Source organism: Leuciscus leuciscus (assembly GCF_965113295.1).
Source record: "Leuciscus leuciscus genome assembly, chromosome: 1".
NCBI lineage: Eukaryota > Metazoa > Chordata > Actinopteri > Cypriniformes > Leuciscidae > Leuciscus > Leuciscus leuciscus.
The window spans coordinates 27,779,909-27,802,965 of record NC_138725.1 but is presented as its reverse complement, the minus strand read 5'-3'; the positions used below and the strand labels follow the sequence as shown (position 1 = coordinate 27,802,965).

Here is a 23,057-nt window from a genome sequence, read left to right as displayed (position 1 = left end):
ACAGTAATCATTCAAGCGCATTTAGTTTCTAACTTGTTCTGGTATTAAATAAAACAACTTTATGGAAAACAAAGCAGCGCTCGTTTTTTGTTTTTTTAAACAAGATCTGTTGAGAGATTTATATTTATTAATTTTCCAAAACAGTCAGCATGAGACACAAACAGACCTACAACTATATCAATATAAATATACAGTACATAGAAAGTGCTTTTCTGCACATTAAATGATTCTGTTACAGATGATTTGGTTGATTTTCAGTCTGCTGCTGATATATATTAATAATATTCTTCCATGGTAACATTATTAAATATATATTATATATTCTGTCAGATATATACAGGTATGGATATAATCCAGATGTGGGCCGGATCTGGGATTGACTGTGATTGCTGATGGCCTCCTCCATCAGTGAGTGTGACCTTTGACCCACTCCACCAGGCTCCTGACGGGATGTCCCGTGAGCGGAGCGGTGCCGTCCTCGTCTAACAGGGCCGGTTCTGGATCCTGCAGGTCCAGATCTGACAGACTCCCTCCCAGCAGATCCAGGCACTCGAACAGGTCCATCATCTCCGACGGCAGGTCGTAACCTTCAGCCGCAGGGGTCACGGAGACCTCAGGGTCGTTGCCATGGGAACAGGGTGAGGCGGTGACCCCGTGCGTGACCTCTGACTCTTCAGGTTGATGAGAGCAGGACGGAGCTTCGCCCTCTGCTGGAAATAATGCAAACATAACGTTCTTTATTAGTATTTAAGAGTTTAAACTTTCATTTCTTAACCTTTATAATGATGATCAGCCAGTCTGTGTGATTCAGTAATTGAAAAGGTTGAAGACTGAACGTTTCTTTTGATCATTTTGCAAAAATCTAAAATAGATGTTCATCACTAATGCTCAATCATCACTTAATTAATCACTTCATTATACAACAATTAGCCAATTATAATGCTGGGATCTAGAAATGTTCTATAACTCATTCAGTTATTAACTCATAACTCGTTCTGCTGCTGATGAAGCAGTTTATGAATCACTGACAGGTGTTTTCATTGCTGGAGCAGAATCCTCTGTTGTCACTGTTCTCACCTGTGCTGAGTGTGTGTGTAGGAGGCGTGTCCTCCTCCGCAGCGGCTGATTTGATTGGTGGTCGCGAGGTCATGACCCGTCCCAGAGGCACCGCCCCCTCAGAGCTCTTTGAGCGAAGTGTGTGAATAACATCCATCAGCCAGCGGCGCTCTCTCCACAGCGCAGACAAACCCTACACACACACACACTTGTGAGTGACACGTCTGTGAGAGTGAGTGAGTGAGTGAGTGAGTGAGTGAGTGAGTGTGAGTGAGAGTGAGTGAGTGAGTGTGTGTGTGTGTGTGTGTGTGTGTGAGTGAGTGAGTGAGTGTGGGTGTGAGTGAGTGTGTGTGTGTGTGTGTGTGTGTGTGTGTGTGTGTGTGTGTGAGTGAGTGAGTGAGTGAGTGAGTGAGTGAGTGAGTGAGTGAGTGAGTGTGTGTGAGTGAGTGAGTGTGTGTGTGAGTGAGTGTGTGTGTGTGTGTGTGTGTGTGTGTGTGTGTGTGAGTGAGTGAGTGTGTGTGTCTGTGTGAGTGAGTGAGTGAGTGAGTGCGTGTGTGTGAGTGTGTGTGTGTGTGTGTGTGTGTGTGTGTGTGTGTGTGTGTGTGTGTGTGTGTGTGAGTGAGTGAGTGAGTGAGTGAGTGAGTGAGTGAGTGTTTGTGTGAGTGAGTGAGTGAGTAAGTGTGAGTGAGTGAGTGTGGGTGTGAGTGAGTGTGGGTGTGAGTGAGTGAGGGTGTGAGTGAGTGTGTGTGTGTGTGTGTGTGTGTGTGTGTGTGTGTGTGTGTGTGTGTGTGTGTGTGAGTGTGGGTGTGGGTGTGTGTGTGTGAGTGAGTGAGTGAGTGTGTGTGTGTGTGTGTGTGTGTGTGAGTGAGTGTATGAGTAAGTGAGTGTGAGTGAGTGAGTGTGCGAGTAAGTGAGTGCGTGTGAGTGAGTGTGTGTGTGAGAGTGAGTGTGTGTGTGTGTGTGTGTGTGTGTGTGTGTGTGTGTGTGTGTGTGTGTGTGTGTGTGTGTGTGTGTGTGTGTGTGTGTGTGAGAGAGCAGGAAAAACACACACACCTGTGCGAGCTGCGTGACGTGAGTCAGTCTCTCCGTGGCCTCCGTCACTTCACTGCTGTCCATCGCTTCCCTCAAAGCCTGCTGGGAGAGACGGACCTCCAGCTCCAGTCGAACCCACAGCTCACAGAACTGAGACAGCAGATCATGCTCGTACGCCCACAGGTGCACTGCAGCACACACACACACACACACACACACCATTACCTTACAATATACACTGAAAAATGTCTTTTACGTCAAATTATTGAAAATTGAATGCCCAATTTATGGGTTTTGGAGGTAAATTGTAATATTTAATGCCTTATTTCACTTTTTAGGGTGGGCATTTAGATGATTGTTTTTTTGTTTTCATGAAGCGTTTTTGTAATTGTATTTATTGCATGCTTATGTATTTTCATTAGTTTGTTATAACTATGTAAAGTGCTTTAAGAGGCCACTTTTAAAGGTGCTATATAAAATAAATATATATTTTTTATTTGGTATATTTTTACATATTATTATTATTATGTACAATGAAACAGTATTATGATTATATTTAACCTAAATAGTTTTAATTCTTCTTTCTTTAAAGGCACTAAAGTGTGAGTTCCTGACCGAGCTCAAAGATGTGCAGTGGGAGTGTGAGTCCGTGCGGCTCCACCTCGGCCTCTAGGGGCCACCGGCTCAAGTCCTCGCCGGGCGGCAGCAGCAGCAGCAGAGACACATGATCACCCGCCTGCAGCAGCTCCTGTGTGTACACGCGGTAATCACACGCCTGCACACACACATCAACAATAAATAAACATTACCAATCTAAATCAGTGAATAGGCTCTAAATGAGTTCAGTGATTCAGGTCAAATGATGATTATGTCAAAACATAACCAACACCATCAGATCACCTTTTCTCTTTGTTCATCTGGATATTATAACTCAGTAACAACAGCCAAACTAAATCTAAATAAAAAAATGTAAGGGTCAAGAGCCCAACTAAAACAGACACTGATCACCATAATTAAATGTGATTTTCTGCTTGTTAACATCAGGTGTCTTCAATAATGCTCAATCATCACTCAAGTAATCACTTAATTATCTCATTAACCTTAACACTCTTCAGTGTTAATTTAACACTCTTGGGTGTGGAGTCAAATAAACTCCCAGGAGAGTTAGTTTAACACTGGAGTTTTTGCTGTGGTTTATGAACGTCTTTCCAAAACATCACCAGTTTTACTTTCGTAATGACAGAAATGATTCAATAACTGAAACATCTCACACTTATCTCAAAGATTCGCTGAAGATCAGTTCAGTCAGAACATGAACACTGTGAACGAATCATTCTTTTGAACAGGTTAATGATTCATCTGAACCGGTTCACAGAGCATGTGCACATGAGTCAATCCGTGAGGATGATGTCATGATGTGTGACGCTTGACACGTATATAATTAATGATAAACACATAGAAAAAAACACAGTATTAAACTAAACATTTAGTTCAAAACAGAACATGTCTCAATCGAATCAGTGAATTGGTTTCTTTGAAGTAACTAGTAACACTTTTTATTACATGGCTTGGTTGAATTCTAATGTAGAATGCGGTGTGTTATTTCTTGATAACAGATGCTGCGAAGTGTAACACACCGTTGCCATGAAAAACAGAGCGTTGCTATGGACGCAGGATTCTAACCGTAGAGACGGAACGGACTATTTTCTTTAGCAGAAGCAATACAATCGTTTTTAAATCAATAAACTCCTTTTTAAATCAATATTTTGTGTCAAATTATTGATTTATTTGGTAGGTAACCGTGTAATAAGCGGGATAATGTAGAGCGAGGCGGTTGTTATAGCGAATACAACCCCTTCAGGCTGATTCAAGAACCTTCCGGTTCGCGTCAGGGTCCCGATCAGCCTGTCGGGGTTGTATTCGCTATAACAACCGCCTCGCTCTACATTATCCCTTACATAATAAAGTTTCAGTTATTAATATTATTTAACTAGTTAGCATGAAATTAAAATTAACTTGTGTGTGTTTATGTGTGTGTGTGTGTGTGTGTGTGTGTGTGTGTGTGTGTGTGTGTTAATGTGTGCTTTCAAAAATTTGAAATTTGTTAAGTGAACCAATTCACTATTTCATTTGAGTTCTTTGAAGTAACTGGTAACACTTTACAATAAAGTTCCAGTTATTAATATTAGCTAATATAATATTAGCATGAACTAAAGCATTTGTTAATCTCAATGTTAGTTTCAACATTTACTAATACATTATTCAAATCCAAACATAAACATGAATCTGAACAAATAATGAACAACATTGTATTTGTGTTAACTACCATTAACAAATATGAATAATAACTGTAACAAATGCATTGTTCATTGTTAGTGTTGCCAGGTAGCTCAATAAACCGAATCTGCTGGTGTTTTGTTACCCGCTCCAGTGGGACGTTGAGTTTGGTGAGCAGTTGAATCACTGCAGATCTCAGTTCCTTCACGAAGTCCTCAACACCTGAGCTGTCAATCACAGCGTCATCACTCCCACAGGCCCCGCCCACTGCATGCCTCTGTAGCCACGCCCACTCCTCCCTGCACACACACACACACACACACACACACACACACACACACACACACACACACACACACACACACACACACACACACGTTACTTCCGCAGACAGCATCATTGAGTGTGTGTGGGTGAATCAGTGCTCCAGTGTTACCGTGTGACGTGCGGCCGGTTCCTGACGCGGCAGCAGAAGGGCATGCTGGGTAATCTGTGCGAGACCAGAATGCGCAACTGCTTGACGGAGCTGCAGAGCTTCAGGACACACACATACAGACCAGACTGAGCTCTGTGCTGACTCCTGTGGTGATATGCCAGCGTCTCCTGCACACACACACACACACACTCTTATTTATTAACCACCTTACTATACAGACACTTCCACCAGCCAATCAGCTCACCATCATTCCATCAAGTCCCACCCACATTTATTCTCTCTTTAAATATCCCCTTTACAGAAGTCAAATGGGTTGTGAACACAGTTACTGATGATAAAACTAATGAAAAGTAATAAAACTCAACATGAACAAAGACTCAAATGAAACTAAAGCATCTTTGTTCAATGAAAAACAGTGAAATTACACTAAAATACACTTTCATGACTCCAAAACTATCCAAAATATAAACACAAATGGTGACAAATTGCCTTTAGATTTATTGTTTTATACATGCCATGGTATATTAAAAATGGAAATCTTTACAATCCACCTGTGTTAAACTAAAAAAAAAAAAAAAAAACTAGAATAAAAATAACAGCATATTATAATTCCACTAGATGTTAAACATTTATAAATTATATCAGTAAATGCATTAACTTTGGCAGCCCTAAAATACTAAAAAAAATTAATTAAAATAAAACTAGAAAGCTCCATTTTAAAGAGACAGTTCAGCCAAAAATGGTCATTCTAATCATAATTGATTCATGTAAAAAAGAAATTGAGAAAAATATCTCAGTGGGTTTTCTGTCCATATAATGAAAGTCAATGGGGTCCAAAGTCGTTTGCTTTCCAACGTTCTTCAAAATGTCTTCTTTTTTGTTTCAAAGAAAGAAAGTAATGATCAGGTGAACTGTCTCTCTAACATTAATCCGTCTCTCGCTGTGACAGACGTCTGACAGCAGAGGGAGACAATTCACCCAAACACTGGACAGATGAGCTGTGTGGTTTTGTGTGTGTGTGTGTGTGTGTGTGTGTGTGTGTGTGTTCTGACCTTGAGTCTCTCGGTCAGCAGCTCGACAGCGGTGGGTTCGGGGAGCATTGGCGTCTGGATCTGGTGTTTCTCCAGTGTGCTGACAGGAACCCAGTGCAGCGGGGGGTCAGACGGGGTCAGCGGGGTCGTGACCTCTCTCAGGGTCACCAGCAGTACGTTACCCTGCCTGTCCTTCAGCGGCTCGAAGTACACCTGCCCCAGATCCACACACCCCACTGACGCCTGACACGAGACCCACACGAGACAAATGAGCTGCATTACATCATTTACAATTATATAACTTTAAAGACTTGTTTAAAAAACTATAACAAAGCAAAACAAAACAACTAAAACTAAATTTTAAATTAATGAAACTTTATAAAAAAGTTTATATAACTTTATAAATTTTTTATAGACTTATTTAAAAAACAGTAAAAAAGCAAAACAAAACAACTAAAACTGACATAAAAATGATTGAATCTATAGATTTGTTTAAAAACAGTAAAAAAAAACTAAAACAGAAATAAAAATTAATAATACTTTATAGACAAAAAAAAGCAAAACAAAACAAAAAAAACAAAAAAATATTAAACTTCATAGACAAAAACTATAAAACAGCTAAACAAAACAACTAAAACAAATAAAAATTAATACTAAAATGAAATAAAAATGTATAAAACTGTAAAGACTTGTCAAAAAAACTATAAAAAGCAAAACAAAACAACTAAAACAAAACATTTATGAAACTTAATAGATTTGTTTACAAAAACTATAAAACAGCAAAACTAAACAACTAAAAATTAAATAAAAAATAACAAAACTTTAAAGACTTGTTAAAAAGACTATAAAAAGTTAAACAAACTAAAACTGAAATAAAAAAATATTTAAACTTTATAGACTCATTTAAAAAAAACAGTAAAAGCAAAAATAAACAACTGAAAATGTTATACAAATTTATTAAACTTAATAGACTTGTTTAAAATAACTATAAAACAACAAAACAAAACAACTAAAACTGAAATCAAATGAATCAAACTTTATAGAGTGCATTAATGATGGAGGAGTGTGTTGAGCAGCACCTGGAGCTGAGCGACGGCCCTCAGGAAACTCAGTCTGTTCTGCAGCAGCGATGAAGACGACGAGAGCGATGAAGACGACAGCACCTGCTGCAGGAACGACACCTGCGTCCACGCGCACGACAGCTGACACACACACACACACACACACACACACGAGTGATGCTGACCTTAGTGAACCACAGGAGAAACACACACACACACACACACACGAGTGATGCTGACCTTAGTGAACCACAGGAAGTCCTGTGTGACGGAGGCAGAGCAACACTGAACCTCCACTAGAGGGAGCCGCTCGTCACACGACACCAGGACACACTCCTTCTGATAGAAGACACATGCCAGGTACACGCCTCTACACACACACACACAGAGAGAGAGAGACATGACAGTAACACTGACAGAACTTTAGAAGTCAAAAAGCTTGAGAAGCAACTCTTAAGGGTCCGTTTACATGACAACAATACACTAAACAATATTATACAATATACATGTTTCGTGTACAGACGACAACGCTGTCAAAATGATCCTTGTTCACACGCATCCATGAAAACTACTAAAAATGCAGTATTCTTCTGTCAGTTTGTCACTAAAGAAACACTATGTGCCTATAGATACACATGCGTTTACACTGAGACAATAACAGTATTGTGTTCAAAAACTTGCACTTTGAAACCGGTTTACAAAAGTTTGTGTTTCAGGCCCTCAAAACGCTGTTGTCGTGTAAATGAACGGCCAAAACGCATACAAATTTGAATGTTTTAGTTGAAACGGTGTCGTGTAAACGGCCCCTAAAATCATTATGAATGTCAAGAGTTTTGTTTTCAAAATTCTAATAGCTTCTCAAAAATATATCACTCCGTATGTGAGGAAAATATGAAAAAAATAAAATAAAATTTTAATTTTTTATTTTCATTTAGTACTAAAAATAATTACAACAAAAACTGAAATAAAAAGAAACAAACATTTTCAATTAAATTATTATTTGATTCAATTTATCAAATACATTACATTACATTATTTATCAAATATACATATAGACATAGTGTTTTAGTAATTTGTTGTGTGTTTTCTATTAAAATGCAAACAGAAAACATAAATATAAAAACTATTTCAAAATACAATTCAAATGTATAAAAAAATGACATTTTAATATTCAAAAACGTTTTTAAACTCATTATAAATTATTTATTCATTATAAAAATGCCCATGTTTTACAGATTTGATGAATTTCCATGACTTTTTCAGGTCTAAAAATCACACTTTTAAAACGAGGCTTTCTCATCTATCACGGTTTTCCAAAACTGTGAGAATCCTAATTCTTCAAAGACACAAAAATTTATTAATAATAAAATATTAAATATATGTAAGGGATAATCCACAGCTAGCCATGCATTAAAGGATTTTAATGCACGACGTAGAGGCGAAGAACCGCCCGACGCGAAGCGGAGGGTGGTTGCCTCTACGAAGTGCATTAAAATTCTTTAATGCATGGCTAGCTGTGGATTATCCCGCTTATACCTTGGTTATTTGCCAAGTTAAAAACAAGTTAAAGCTGTAACTGATGTTCACAGTGTAATTTTTTAACAGACGTGTAAAAATGACGGTTATTTTCTTAAGTTACGGCTCGTTAGTTCTAGCACTCCGTCCACTTTAAATAAAGTAGAGCCATCGGATTGCTTTTATTTGAATGAATTATCACATTTATTTAAATTCATTATTAAAAGAGAGAGACAGAGAACTGAAAGAGAAGGAACAGAGAGAGAGAGAGAGAGAGAGAGAGAGATGCGTGCGCGAGTTAAAGTCCCTGTAAAGTCAAAATTAAGTATGTGTTCTGAGTTTGTCACACCACAGAACAATGTGTTATTAGCCACCCAGCCAAATTTGAATGATAAAAAAAGCCGGCAAGTACATACAATAAGCTATCAAAATCTTGAAAAAATTAGCAGTTGTCTCTGCTCTCAAACGCTGGGGGCGTGTCCACTGGCTGCGCTGAAACCACGCCCACTCGCGGGAAAGCTGCCGTCGCCACACTCAACTGTCTTGTCACCGCTACAGCCGGAATGGATGCTCCTAGCAGCTTAATTGTTTTTACAAAGCCATACATGTTCGAGCCTGGACTACCTACTATAATTATAACATAAGCACACAAGGCAACTTACACTCATTGGTGGGCACGCACTGCAGACGATAGCACCAGTTGTCGGCGCGACGGGAGTATGAACACAGAGGCGAGAGATAGTCGGCTCGGCCCCATTCACCAGTAACAGCGGACTATCAGTGAATCCCAGTTGTCTCCGACGAAAGTTTATAAAACTATCCCGTGTAAAATTATCACTACAGAGGCGGATTTTGGCGGTGATCCTCAGCTCTCCATCAAGGCGGCTCTCCACTAAATTAATCCACCTCTTCTTGATCGTTTTTTGGAAATTTTAATAAGGACACCGATCTGTTTTGTACGTGATCGCATCCAGGTAGTACGCATTTCCGTGACGAATGGATAGCTAGCTAGCAAACTGTAGGCTGTAGTAACTAATAGTACTGACAGACAGTAACTCGCGATCGGTAAACTGATGTGATTGTGCTCTATTTAGGGGAGGGGCCAGCGTCAGGGGCTCCAGTGCGTCATCAAGTAGGGGCGTGTCCAGGATCTCAGGGGCTCCGGTGCGTCATCGAGCCCCCGTTTTAGCCCCGCCCAAAAAATCCGGAACACAGCAATGGTGAAAAACTGTTTAACGGTCTAACTCCACAATTCAGCACTTCACAGTTCACAGTCTTTGTAATATGTTTTAGCAATACATTTCTAACATTTCTAATGTGTTTAGATTTTTTTTTTAGAATTGCCTTTACAGGGACTTTAACGTTACCTGTGTGCGTCTCTTTAAAGTCTAGCAGCTACAGTCCCCTCGATCGTTGCTTAAGCATATAGCTAACTTAATGATTCTTTAATGGATTTATTAAAATTATTTATGAATGACAGGCAACACTGACAGTGACAAGGCAATCTTTATTTGAACTAATGTCATTTATTTATTGTTAATTCTTTGTGCCGCTTTTTGTCATTCAACAAGTCTTCTTTTTCGTCTTGTGCCTGGGCCCATTTCTCAAAATTGCCATATTCACCATACAAATTAAACGATATGCAAAAATCATCCATTTAGCCTACCTAAATAAACGTTTTCATACGAGTCTCTCACTCTGCTTGCAAGTGTAACTGTGTTACTATGGTTACCAATGTTTATAGTAGCGGATTCATTTCGAACTGTAACTGTAATCAAACTGACTGGAACTACCTGTGCATTAAAGGGTTTTACTGCACACCTTCCAGCCAATCAGAATCGAGTATTTAAACAGCCCATGGTATAATAATTTATAGCGAATGTTTTCTTATTTGAAATGTTTTGAGGTCATTTTGACGCCCCCTGGTGGAGAACGGCTGATATAAAGTGACTTTACAGTGAGGAAACGCACAAAAATGCACATTCGACGGGATGTAGGCCTGTATTTCAGTTTGTGCACATCATATGTAGTGTATTTGATATGATTTCTGCTTTGTATAGATGTGTTTCTCACCTCTGTAACAGGCGGACGAACCTGCTGGAGTGAAAGAGCTGCTTCAGGCCGCGAGACACAGACACTTTCCTCACAGAGCTGCTGTTCTCTGAGACACACACACACAGGTGTTTATCAGTGTGTATTCAGTAAGGTGTGTGTTTCTTCATGTAGTGTGTGTGTGTGTGTGTGTGTGTGTACCTGTGAGGAGCTCAGGATCTGTGATCTGCTGTGAGATCCTCCGGACGGCTGAGGCCTGATCCCTGCGTCTCACCGTCACACCGATACACTCGCTCCAGCCTGCAGGGGGCGACACTCGACCGTCACACACTCAATATATCACACACTCACTCCAGCCTGCAGGGGGCGACACTCGACCGTCACACACTCACTATATCACACACTCACTCCAGCCTGCAGGGGGCGACACTCGACCGTCACACACTCAATATATCACACACTCACTCCAGCCTGCAGGGGGCGACACTCGACCGTCACACACTCACTATATCACACACTCACTCCAGCCTGCAGGGGGCGACACTCGACCGTCACACACTCACTATTTCACACACTCACTCCAACCCGCAGGGGGCGACACTCGATCGTCACACACTCACTATATCACACACTCACTCCAGCCTGCAGGGGGCGACACTCGACCGTCACACACTCAATATATCACACACTCACTCCAGCCTGCAGGGGGCGACACTCGACCGTCACACACTCACTATATCACACACTCACTCCAGCCTGCAGGGGGCGACACTCGACCGTCACACACTCACTATATCACACACTCACTCCAGCCTGCAGGGGGCGACACTCGATCGTCACACACTCAATATATCACACACTCACTCCAGCCTGCAGGGGGCGACACTCGACCGTCACACACTCACTATATCACACACTCACTCCAGCCTGCAGGGGGCGACACTCGACCGTCACACACTCACTATATCACACACTCGCTCCAGCCTGCAGGGGGCGACACTCGATCGTCACACACTCAATATATCACACACTCACTCCAGCCTGCAGGGGGCGACACTCGACCGTCACACACTCACTATTTCACACACTCACTCCAACCCGCAGGGGGCGACACTCGACCGTCACACACTCACTATATCACACACTCACTCCAGCCTGCAGGGGGCGACACTCGACCGTCACACACTCACTATATCACACACTCACTCCAGCCTGCAGGGGGCGACACTCGACCGTCACACACTCACTATATCACACACTCACTCCAGCCCGCAGGGGGCGACACTCGACCGTCACACACTCACTATATCACACACTCACTCCAGCCTGCAGGGGGCGACACTCGACCGTCACACACTCACTATATCACACACTCACTATATTATTGAAAATAATAGTGAAATATTATTCCAAAGTAAAACAGTATTTTCTATGTGAATATATCGTAAAGTGTAATTTATTCCTGTGATCAAAGCTGTATTTTCAGCATCATTACTCCAGTCTTCAGTGTCACATGATCCTTCAGAAATCAGTCTAATATGAAGATTTGATGCTCAAGACACATTTATGATTATCATCAATGTTGAAAACAGTTGTGCTGCTTCAGAGTTTTGTGGAGACTATGATACATTTTATTTTTCAGGATTCTTCGGTGAACACAAAGTTTTAAAAGAACAGCATTTATTTGAAATAGAAAACATTTGTCACATTATAAATGTTGTTACTGTCACTTTTGATCAATTTAATGCATCCTTACTGAATAAAAGTATTGATTTCTTTCTAAATAAAATTAAAGTGAGCCCAAGCTTTTGAGAAGTAGTACATTTTACTTTATCACTTTAGAAATGGTGTAATTGTGTTTTTTCAAATATTAACAATCATAATAATAATAATTATTATTATTATTACTATTATTATGTTTTTTTACAAATGTTTATTCATAATTATGCACACTTGACCATAAGATGTCTATTGAAATTTATCAAAGGACACAAACCTGTAAAAAAAAAAGTTATTAAAATGTCTAATAAATTAAATACAATAAAATGTTAACAATTCTAAATCTTTTAATATATTTTACAAAATTTTAACACATCTATTTAACCCCCTTAAAATATGTTTTTATTATAATTCATATTTTAGTGTTTTCTTTTTTTTGTTGAAAACTGTAAGAAATTGTTGCGCTCTAAATTTTCTTTTAATTCTTTTCTGGATTGCATAGAGCAAAAACTGCAACAACAACAAAACATTTTTCTTTTTTTATATATGTCTAAATTGTTTGTATTAATTTTTATTTTAGTTATTTTAGAACATCAAGTTAAACTAGATGAAAATGAGAAACGTTTCCTTGGCAACTACTAAGAAAAAAAGTTTACGTTTTTATTTTTTTATTGTCTTTCAGTTAATGTTTAATTAACTAAGCAACTGGTTCTGTATGGTAGTATTAGTTTAGTTACCTATAATTACTGTAATAATAAGTGTAATGTGTGATGAGTCTGCAGTTGTCAGTACTCACTGGAGGGGGCGACACTCGTCGGGCTGCTGCTCACACACACACCCCAGCCTCTGATGTTATACGCACTGACCCGCACGTAATACTGCACACCCTACACACACACACACACACACACACACACACCAGTCAGAGTATGTGTGTATCATATATATAGACACAGAGTGTGTGTGTGTGTGTGTGTGTGTGTGTGTGTGTGTGTGTGTGTGTGTGTGTGTGTGTGTGTGTGTGTGTGTGTGTGTGTGTGTGTGTGTGTGTGTGTGTGTGTGAGTGTGTGTGTCTTACAGTCTGCAGTCCGGTGATGCTGAACTCTGTGTTTCTGTTGTCAGTGATGAATCCAGTTCCACACAGAGGATAGAAACCAGCTGAAGTGCTCCATTCAACTACACACACACACACACACACACACACACACACACACACACAGAGAGAGATGGATGGGTCAGTGATGACATCATCAGGGACAGTGTGATGATAATGATATGGCATCTCACCTCTGTATCTGGTGATGAGGCCGTGTGTGTGACCGCAGGGCTCTCTGACACGCACACACACACAGCTGTCGCCCGTCACCAGCAGAGCGGCGCTAGCGGGAGGACCAGGAGGAGCTGAGGGACACACAGGAGTCACATGACATCTGAGTGTGTGTGTGTGTGTGTGTGAGTGAGTGAGTGAGTGAGTGTGTATGTGTGACTGTGTGTGTGAGAGTGCGTGTATGTATCAGTGTGCGTGTGAGAGAGTGTGTGTTTTTACACACAGGGTGTGTGTTAAGTGTCTAGCGCAGTAGTGAAGTGGTGTAGTGGTGCTGGTAGTTAGTGTGTGTTACTCTCTGCTTGTCACTCTTCTTCTGGAAAGGCTTCTCCCCAGGTGGAAAACATCTCTATGCAGTAGGACTGGCCATCAAGAACACTCTTCTACCAAGTCCACACAGAAACACCTGTTGGCATTAGTGAAAGGCTAATGACCCTCCATGTCCCCCTGGCAAAAAAGCATTATGCCACACTTCTCAGTGCCTATGCACAATCTTTGTCATCTGAAAATGAGGCCAAGGAATGCTTTTATCAAGCACTGGATGAAACTCTTTGCCGGGTCCCTAAGAGTGATAAGATCCTCTTGCTTGGGGATTTCAAAGCTAGGGTGGGACAGAACTACAGGATATGGAGTGGAGTACTAGGCATGGCATGGCATTGGCAGGGTGAATGCAAATGGCATGAGGTTTCTTACTCTTTGCTCTGAGCATAACCTTACCATGAACAGCACCATCTTCCAGAAGAAGGCAAAATGTAGGACCTCGTGGATGCACCCTCGCTCTAAACATTGGCCCATGATTGACTTCATCATTGTGAGGTGTAGTGACATCAAGGATGTTCTCATCACTAGTGCCATGAGAGGTGCAGAGTGCTGGACCGACCATCGTATGATTGTGGCCAAGCTCAATATGAAAGTGCGTCCCCCTTTGCTGCTGCAAAGGCACAACAAAAATAGGCTAAATTGTAACCACTTGAGAAACATAGAAACAAGAAGTAAGTTTTGACGTTTCCTAGCTGAGAAACTTAGGGAGTCGGAAACTTGTCTTAGCTCAGAAAACACAGTGGAACAACAGTGGAACTATATTAGTTCTACGATGCAGCAGCCAAATCCATCAGCTATAAGAGCAAGAACCACAAAGACTGGTTTGACGATAACTCAGACACCATCCACAACTTGCTTAAGGATATGCGGAAAGCACAACTTTAGACAACCCTTCATCCATTAAGACTAGACAGCATTGGCAGGCACAGCTCGGAGGAAAGTGCAAAAGGAAATACGGGCCAGACAGAATGAGTGGTGGACTGAAAAGGCACATGAAATCCTGTCCTTTGCCGATACAAATGACATGCATAATTTTTATAATGCTGTCAAAAGCATCTACCCTGCTAACCATTTTGACACCCTGCTTAATCATGACTCTGATGCAGACCCCACCATCCTGGACGAACTGCCTGAACTTCCTCCCATCCACGATCTCAGTCTTCCAGGAGCTTCTATCATCTGTCCGTTCCCTTAAGAACAACAAGGTGTTGATAACATCCCTGCTGAGCTACTGAAGGAGGGATGGTACATATGTATGCGCACCCTCTACCAGTACATCACCTGGCCTGGACCGATAAGAACATCCCACAGCAATGGAGAGATGCAAACATTGTAGTCATCTATAAGAACGAGGGTGACAAGGCCTTCTACGGCAATAGTAGGGGCATATCAATCATTTCTGTTGATGGTGAGGACATGGCCAAGGTGCTGCTTCAGAGACTTATTAAAGGGGTCGTCGGATGCAAAATTCACTTTTATATGGTGTTTGCATATAAATGTGTCTTTGCAGTGTGTGGACACAACCACCATACAATGAAAAAAATCCATTCGCTCATTTTTTTTAATCCTTAAAATTGCCCTCCTGCAATAGAGCTTGTGGGTCCAGGATAGGACTGTTCAGCCATCAAAGATCTCACCATTAAAGGCGTGGACGTCATCATCAGATTTCGATGGACAATCGAAGAGAGTGTGAGTGTATGTGTGAGTGTGTGTTTGTGTGTGTGTGCGTGTGTGTGTGTGTGTGTGTGTGTGTGTGAGTGAGTGAGTGAGTGAATGAGTGAGTGAGTGTGTGTGTGAGTGAGTGAGTGAATGAGTGAGTGTGTGTGTGTGTGTGTGTGTGTGTGTGTGTGTGTGTGTGTGTGTGTGTGTGTGTGTGTGTGTGTGTGTGTGTGTGTGTGTGTGTGAGTGAGTTAGTGAGTGAGTGTGTGTTCATACCTGTCGAGTGGAATCTCTCTCTCATGCGAAGGTAAAGTTCACAACGTTGCGTCCAGATATCGACGCTCTTCTGCGCGTCTGCGTGTGACTGAAGCTCCGCCTTCTCTCTGAGCTGAAGCTCCGCCCTCCACTCCTCCAGCTTCTGCTCGGCCAATGACACCAGCTCATCCAGCTTCAGCGACCAATCAGAGGACGAGCTCACTGCGGCAACACAAAGAGAGGCGTTTGTACTTCATCAACACACTGAAGTGTCAAATCTGCTTCATTTTTAACTAAATTATGTTGGAATTTTCTATTTTTACAAATTCTGTTGTCCTTTTAATTTGTCTGGATTTACTTTTAATGGTTTAAATTTTACATTTTAAAAACATTATATATAATATAAATATTATATAAATATTTTATAACAATTTTAACAGTAATAGGGTTCTTTGATCTACTTCTTTTTTTTTTTTTTTTTACATTAATAGGTGTCATATGAAAATTCCCCCAAATTCCCTTTTATTTTTGCCAAATTCTCCCAAATTCAGATTTTGGGGGATTCTGTATATGTGGTTATTATTTAATACACATTTTTCAATAAAAATGGTGTTAATCAAACGAATTCATAAAACATAATTATTCATTGTACATTTTTATTTTATTAAGTCAAAATGCATTCATTGTTATACAGTAAATTATGACTTTTAAATCATCCACCAAATTATCATCTCTTGCAGTTGAACAACAATGCCACAAATTATTAAAACACCTGGCTGTTAGTAAAACACATTCAATTGTGAATAAATAAAATAAATATATTTTAATAAAAAATAATATACCTATATAATTTACACTACTAACATAATTTCATTTAAAATGAATCTATATATTATTGTCTTAATATTTTAATATGTTTTATTCAAGTAATGAATAAAAAAAATGTTAAAAAAATTATAATAAAATAAAATAAAACTAGCATGAAATAAATGTTACAGCAGAAATAAGAAAGCTGTAAAGTAATTTCTGGTTTAAACTTGCTCGCTCCCGCACTTTCACGCTCAGCCCTCTCCGCATTGGATTGTGGGAAATAGTGCTTCAGCAAGTGTACACTCGAATTCAGAGAGGATTGTGGGTAAAAGAAGTGAACAAATGTAGGGAATGATGTCGTTCACTCAGAATTCGGACACCACTACAAAATGGCCGACACCCGATAAAGTGCACTATACAGTGGATAGGGAGCTGTCTGAGCTGTAATGAGTGACTCACAGTTGGGGTTGTGTTTTGCTCCCGCCTTCACCAGCACCTTCAGCAGCAAGGCATTGTGGGTAAGAGCGGCCACGTCCAGCGGCACCAGGCCGAACTCAGTGACGGCGTTCACTCGCTCGTCCGTCTCTCTCTCTCTGGACAACAGGTGCTGCACGGCCAGGGTGTCTTCACTCTCCAGAGCGTCCCACAGACACGCGTACTACACACACACACACGTAAACATCATGACATCTATATTATACTCTATATATATGTGTGTGTGTGTGCAGTTGTTACATCAGCTGGTCCTTTGCTCAGCCGCCTCCTCCAATCAGAATGCTCCGCCTCACCGTGGGAAGCTCCGCCCCTCAGCTTGACGGACAGGCTCCTGTAGATGCGTTTGGGTGAGACGGGGCCGAAGGAACGCCTCCTCTGGGGTGGAGCCATCACAGCACTGACATCACTGCACACCGGATGACATCATTACGTCATACACATTAATAGAGCGTAAAATCTATGAAGTCATGATTATGAGATGAAAAGTCCAAATGATGTCTTATAAGTCTAAATTCTGAGTTAGTATGTCATCATTTAAACTTTTTAAGAGTGAAATTCGACTCGGCATGTCACACTTTTAACTTTTATGGCTTTTTATGTCAAAATTATGACTTCACGTCATAAATTCAACTTTTTAATGCCTTAATTATGACTTTAAGTCATAAGTTCGACTTCGTATAGTTTCAGACATAGCATAGGATGAGATTCTGAAATCAGCTCGAGGTCCAGTATTACATCGAAACTCCTTCATCATCATCATCATCATCAGTCTCTAGTATAATCACAGAGGAACTGCTTCATCATCATCATCATCAGTCTCTAGTTTTTCACATAATCACAGAGGAACTGCTTCATCATCATCATCATCATCATCAGTCTAGTTTTTCACATAAACACAGAGAAACTTCTTCACTTTTTCACACGTTTAAGTTCAGTGTTTATCTGATTATTTCTGCAAAGCTCATGCTGATTGTCATCTTCCTCTTTTACTCACACTCTTCCTGCTTATACTGTCAGACACACTGTAACTTACCTTACATTCCGACCAAACTATTGTGTGGGTAAAAATAAAGATAATATCATCATCACAAAATGAGATAAACGTGTTGTATATTTTGTCATGTTGAATCTGAATCGCGTAATAAAGCGAAAATCCGTTATGTAACATCTTCGGATGTTTAATATGCCTTATATTTTAAGAATATTCTCCCTTTAAAATGTCGTTGAGAGCTGCAGTTTTCTATGAGACAGTCAAAGTTGTATTTCACTTAAACCAAGTATAGCTGATGGATCGTCCGTTATACAAAACCAGATCAGGTATATAAACGAGAAGAACATTGAAAAACATGAATATACATTTACATGTATTCATTCGGCAGATGATTTGATCTATACACAGCTGTTTCCACATTCATAAATGAATCAGAATGACAGATAAATGAGTTTTACCGTTAGAAACAAACGAGCGCAGATGAACTCTGTCAATCTCCTCCAAAGTTTCACAGACAGTCTTAAAATGAAACTCCGATTTATAACATCATGGTGAACTTCATTAAAAGACAAAATTTCCGTCATTTAAGACGAACTCTATTAATAACACGGCAGTTGTGCACTAGCCCACAAACACCCTCAGTGAGCCAGTGCGCGCGCGCAGTCACGGATGTGTGTATATTTATATATCGAAATGAGGACAGGATCGAGCTACTGCAAACTGTGACATGTGAATAATGAGGCTACTATAACCCAAAAACTACCCATAAATGAAAAAAACTTTTATTCGTAGTATTTAATAATTTCTACGCCGTCACGTGACCGATCCTCAAAATTTAAAAAACGTTGAAACAATTTAATGCTAAATGGTCTTAAAAAAAGGTTAGCAAAAACAACAGTGAAAAAAGTTAAAACAACGTTAATGATAGAGAGACACACTGAAATAACATTATGCTAAATTAATGCAAAAGCTTCGCAAAATATCATAACACAACATTGAAAAAACATTTCATGCTACATAATTATAGTTTTGTGTGTTGTGTTGTGATATTTTGGTAAGCTTTTGCGTTAATTAAAGCATAAAATTGGTTTTCAATGTTATGTAAAAGGTTTAACAAAATAATTATCAACACTGAGATGTATCAAGATAAGATTGTTTCAAGACGTTGAAACAATGTTGCGGTATCAACGTTGATCTGCAAGATGTGTTTTTTTTAGAGCGTTTGCTCTTCTGCATTACGCCTCTATGTTTCCTATGTCATATAGACGTTTAGAAGATGTCTTTAAGATGTTTAAGATTTAGAATGTATGTAAAACTGCTTTTTCTAAGACGTTTATCAGATGTTTTTAAACAGCAAAAGCTCTCCAGATTAACAGATCTTTATCAGACGTCTTACAGACCTGTGCTATCTTGTAAATAAACACTGAAATGTCAACTGGGTTACAGAACTAAAACTACAGCATCTTGTCTACAAATCATATCCTCATGCTCCTGATGCTGACTATGATTATACTTGACTGATGTCTAGTGAATATTTGTATAGCTCCTTCACTATACACTCCTTTCTAGCACTGTTTCTGTATTTATTGCTGTTTCCATGAAGGAGGCGTAGGATCTCACAGCCGCCTACAAGTGGAAAACAATACAGTCATGATTTATTCTGGTTAAAAATCAAGACTAGTGGGGGTTGATTGTCATTGTTAAGATTCGCCGGCATCATTTGCATAATAAACATGAATATGTTTTGTATAACAGACTCTGTTGTCATATGAGCCAGTGATTGTGTCTTGAGTGTTTGTCATGATGACTGTGTGAAATGTTCACTGCGGTTTCTGCAGACACTTCTTCTCGTCTCGTACCAAACAGGTCAGAAATGACAATAAACCCACACACACAAAGCCACAGAGATTTCAATACACCAACACACACGCTTCTCTTCTTCAGCTGCGCTGTCAATGAGCTCTACTGGAACCGTTTTTCACTTCACTGCTTCTGACTGGAGCCAAGTGTTCATTTGTGGACAATTAAACGACCTTTGACCTGCGTCAGCAACAGGAAATGGAACAACAGTCCCACGCGCCGGACACTTCGATACATCTGAAGCCACATGCAGCTGTCGCGTTGAGAAATCGCTCTCTGAAACGCCAACAGGAAGTGGTTTCACTGAGGAGCAGAGCTGGCGGTGACGCGCGTTTAAACTGTGGTTGCCATGGAGATAAAACACTGATAGACACAAGTATAACTTAACCACACTAAGTTTCACACACACATGTATTTTAGTGCTTCTGTATAGTTTTATTTATAGCATTTTATACAGTACAAGTGTCTTCAAAGCAGCTTTACAGTAAAAAAAAAAAAAAAAAGAGAGAAAGAAAAAGAACCAAACTAGTTCAGCAATCATCACACATCAAACATAGCACTCGTGTCGCTTCATAAAACTGAGGTTAAAGTCATATGGATTTACTTTAATGATGTCTTCAAGTTTCCCATCGTTCTGGATCTTGAAAGTGGTAGTTGCGTAGACTTGTCAATGGAGGGACAGAAATTTCAGTTCTCAACACAAATATCTTCATTTATGTTTTGAAGATGAACGAAAGTCTTGCAGGTTTGGACAGACATGAGGGATAATGTTTTACTAAATTATTATTGTTTATTTTTTGTCTGAAAGCACACGGTCTAATGCGTACATCACTGACACCTGGAGGAAATATAACCAGGGTTATTACAGAACAAATTGGAGTATAAACTGATTTTAAACAATTTACCTTTAACAGATTGCCAAGCCTTCACAGTATTACCAGTTATAGTATTGTAACAGCTGGTATTGGTAATAGGAATGAGCAAAAAATTAACGGGTAGAAACTCCATGAACACAGATGTAAGATGCAAACAATGTTTTTTAATTTTTTTTATGTGGTTTTCTAGTTAATAAACGTTGCTTCCATTAGATTCTTGTGGTGTCTCATTTTTGTAGTTCAAACTAAGCGTAGGCCTACTAATGTTGCTATGCAACATGAAGTCCACACGCAAAAATACAGCGCAACAAACATTGTCCATATTCCATATGTCCTTGGCATGGTTAAGCACCATTAAACTCAATCCAACACATTACAATCTTATAAGCACGGTCAGCATGGTATTCCACGTAGTACATGGCTTGACACGGTCAAACAACTGCATGCTTACTGCCTCCCCACTACCAATACACCTGTTGTCTAATTTCCCCATGTGCTCCTGATATATCATAGTCAGAGCGCCACCCAATGGACAAATATGTGATTGCATTAAAATGGCTCTTACAATATGGTTTGTGGGATCTACTCTAACAGTCTTCAGTACATTTGGAAGAGGGATCTGTGATTGAGTAAATAGACTCTATGTTCAGCCATAATGATAGTCGGGTCGTCTGATATCCTCAGGGAGGATTTTTTTTTTTGACGATTCATAATAAATTTAAATAATTTATTAACATATTACTTCAAGTAGCCTAACATTGAACTATTTTATTTCAAATAATGGAAATGTTTTTTTAAGGTTAAAATTCAATTAAGTTTTAGTTAACTATAGCCTATATATATATAAAATCCTGCTTCTATCTATCACAGCAGTTTTAGCCAGTCTTACACAGACAACCTTCATTGTTTTACATTCATTAGGGCCCGAGCACCGATGGTGTGAGGACCCTCTTGGAATTGCTCTGTTTATTATTATTATTATTATTATTATTCTCCGCATTTAATCGCATTTTTGAGGGCCTAAACATGCTCGAAAACTCACGAAACTTTGCACACGTGTCAGAACTGGCGAAAATTTACATCTGATATAGGTTTCAGAATTGGGCGGGGCAAAATGGCTCGATAGCGCCACCTATAAAAGTTCAACGGAGTGCGCCTCCCGCTATGTTCCACGTACGTTTACGAAATTCGGTACATACATGTAAGGACCTAATACCTACAAAAAAGTCTCTTGGAGCGTAGCCCTAAACACAACAGGAAGTCAGCCATTTTCAACTTCCTCTCAGATTTTTGTGCAGTTTTTGCCATTTTCATGCCTCATACTTTAACGAACTCCTCCTACAGTTTTAATCTGATCATCTTCAAATTTGGTGAGTGTAATCTTAAGGCCTTTGCGACGTTAAATTGCGAAGATCTTGAGTTTTCGTCGAAGGGCGGGTCCTCGGCGGCCTGACAAATTTCGATGTTTCGCCATGAAACAGGAAGTTGCTGAAACTCAGGCATGGAATGTCCAATCTGCCCCAAACTTCACACGTTTGATAAGCGTTCTGTCCTGAACACATGACCATGCTCATATTCAGTTACAGTCATAGCGCCACCTGCTGGCAACAGGAAGTGACATGTTTAACATTGTTGTGAACTCCTGATAACATATAAAAAAGTGCCAGCAAGTGCTAAGCATGCTAACAACATACTAGACACATGCTAAAACATGCTAGCAAACACTTAGCTAATTGCTAAAGCATGCTATTACTGCAATTAAATAGGAATTTGCTGTAACTCAGGCACGGAATGTCTAATCTGCCCCAAACGTCACACATTTGATAAGAGTCATGGCCTGAACACATCTACATGAGAATATTCAGTTATAGTAATAGCGCCACCTACTGGTAACAGGAAGTGTCATGTTTAACACGTTGATGCCGTTCTAGCAACATGTTAAAAATGCCATTGACTTCTAAACATGCTAGAAACATGTTAAAACATGCTAGCAAAACTTAGCTAAGTGCTAAAGCATGTTAATTCAATGAAACAGGATGTTGTTGTTACTCAAGAAGGCAATGTCCAATCTGCGCCAAACTTCACACGTTTGATAAGCGTTCTGTCCTGAACACATGACCATGCTCATATTCAGTTACAGTCATAGCGCCACCTGCTGGCAACAGGAAGTGACATGTTAAACACTGTTGTGGACTCCTAATAACATATAAAAAAGTTCCAGCATGTGCTAAACATGCTAACAACATACTAGAAACATGTTAAAACATGCTAGCAAACACTTAGCTTAG

General features: G+C 39.9%; 1 protein-coding gene across 3 annotated transcripts; it reads right to left on the bottom strand.

Moving 5' to 3' along the window:
- Window positions 1-42: 42 nt before the first annotated feature.
- Window positions 43-18,690, bottom strand: LOC309498351 (ankyrin repeat and fibronectin type-III domain-containing protein 1). 3 transcript variants are annotated; one of them, XM_082169066.1, is made up of 18 exons: window positions 18,493-18,690; window positions 17,284-17,449; window positions 17,008-17,206; window positions 15,760-15,960; window positions 13,467-13,580; window positions 13,258-13,355; window positions 12,976-13,066; window positions 10,662-10,760; window positions 10,482-10,569; window positions 7,134-7,263; window positions 6,912-7,034; window positions 5,854-6,075; window positions 4,802-4,968; window positions 4,511-4,664; window positions 2,704-2,863; window positions 2,110-2,276; window positions 1,078-1,249; window positions 43-710 (listed from the first exon to the last, which is right to left on the bottom strand). In XM_082169066.1, the coding sequence occupies exons 2-18, from the start codon at window positions 17,431-17,433 to the stop codon at window positions 406-408; spliced, it is 2,640 nt and encodes an 879-aa protein (XP_082025192.1). In that variant the 5' UTR covers window positions 17,434-17,449; window positions 18,493-18,690; the 3' UTR covers window positions 43-405. The 3 variants fall into 3 exon arrangements, with proteins under 3 accessions (XP_082025192.1, XP_082025193.1, XP_082025194.1); XM_082169067.1 differs by having other exon boundaries at window positions 43-707; XM_082169068.1 differs by having other exon boundaries at window positions 2,704-2,836.
- Window positions 18,691-23,057: the final 4,367 nt, after the last annotated feature.

Bases quoted from the DNA above. Each gene is read 5' to 3' on its own strand.
- LOC309498351 (XM_082169066.1), bottom strand. From the start codon at position 17,433: ATGGCTCCACCCCAGAGGAGGCGTTCCTTCGGCCCCGTCTCACCCAAA. The intron at 7,264-10,481 runs GTGAGAAACACA...GTGTGTGTGTAG, and splicing joins TTCGTCCGCCTGTTACAGAG to AGGCGTGTACCTGGCATGTG. The intron at 2,277-2,703 runs GTCAGGAACTCA...TGTGTGCTGCAG, and splicing joins ACTGCACATCTTTGAGCTCG to TGCACCTGTGGGCGTACGAG.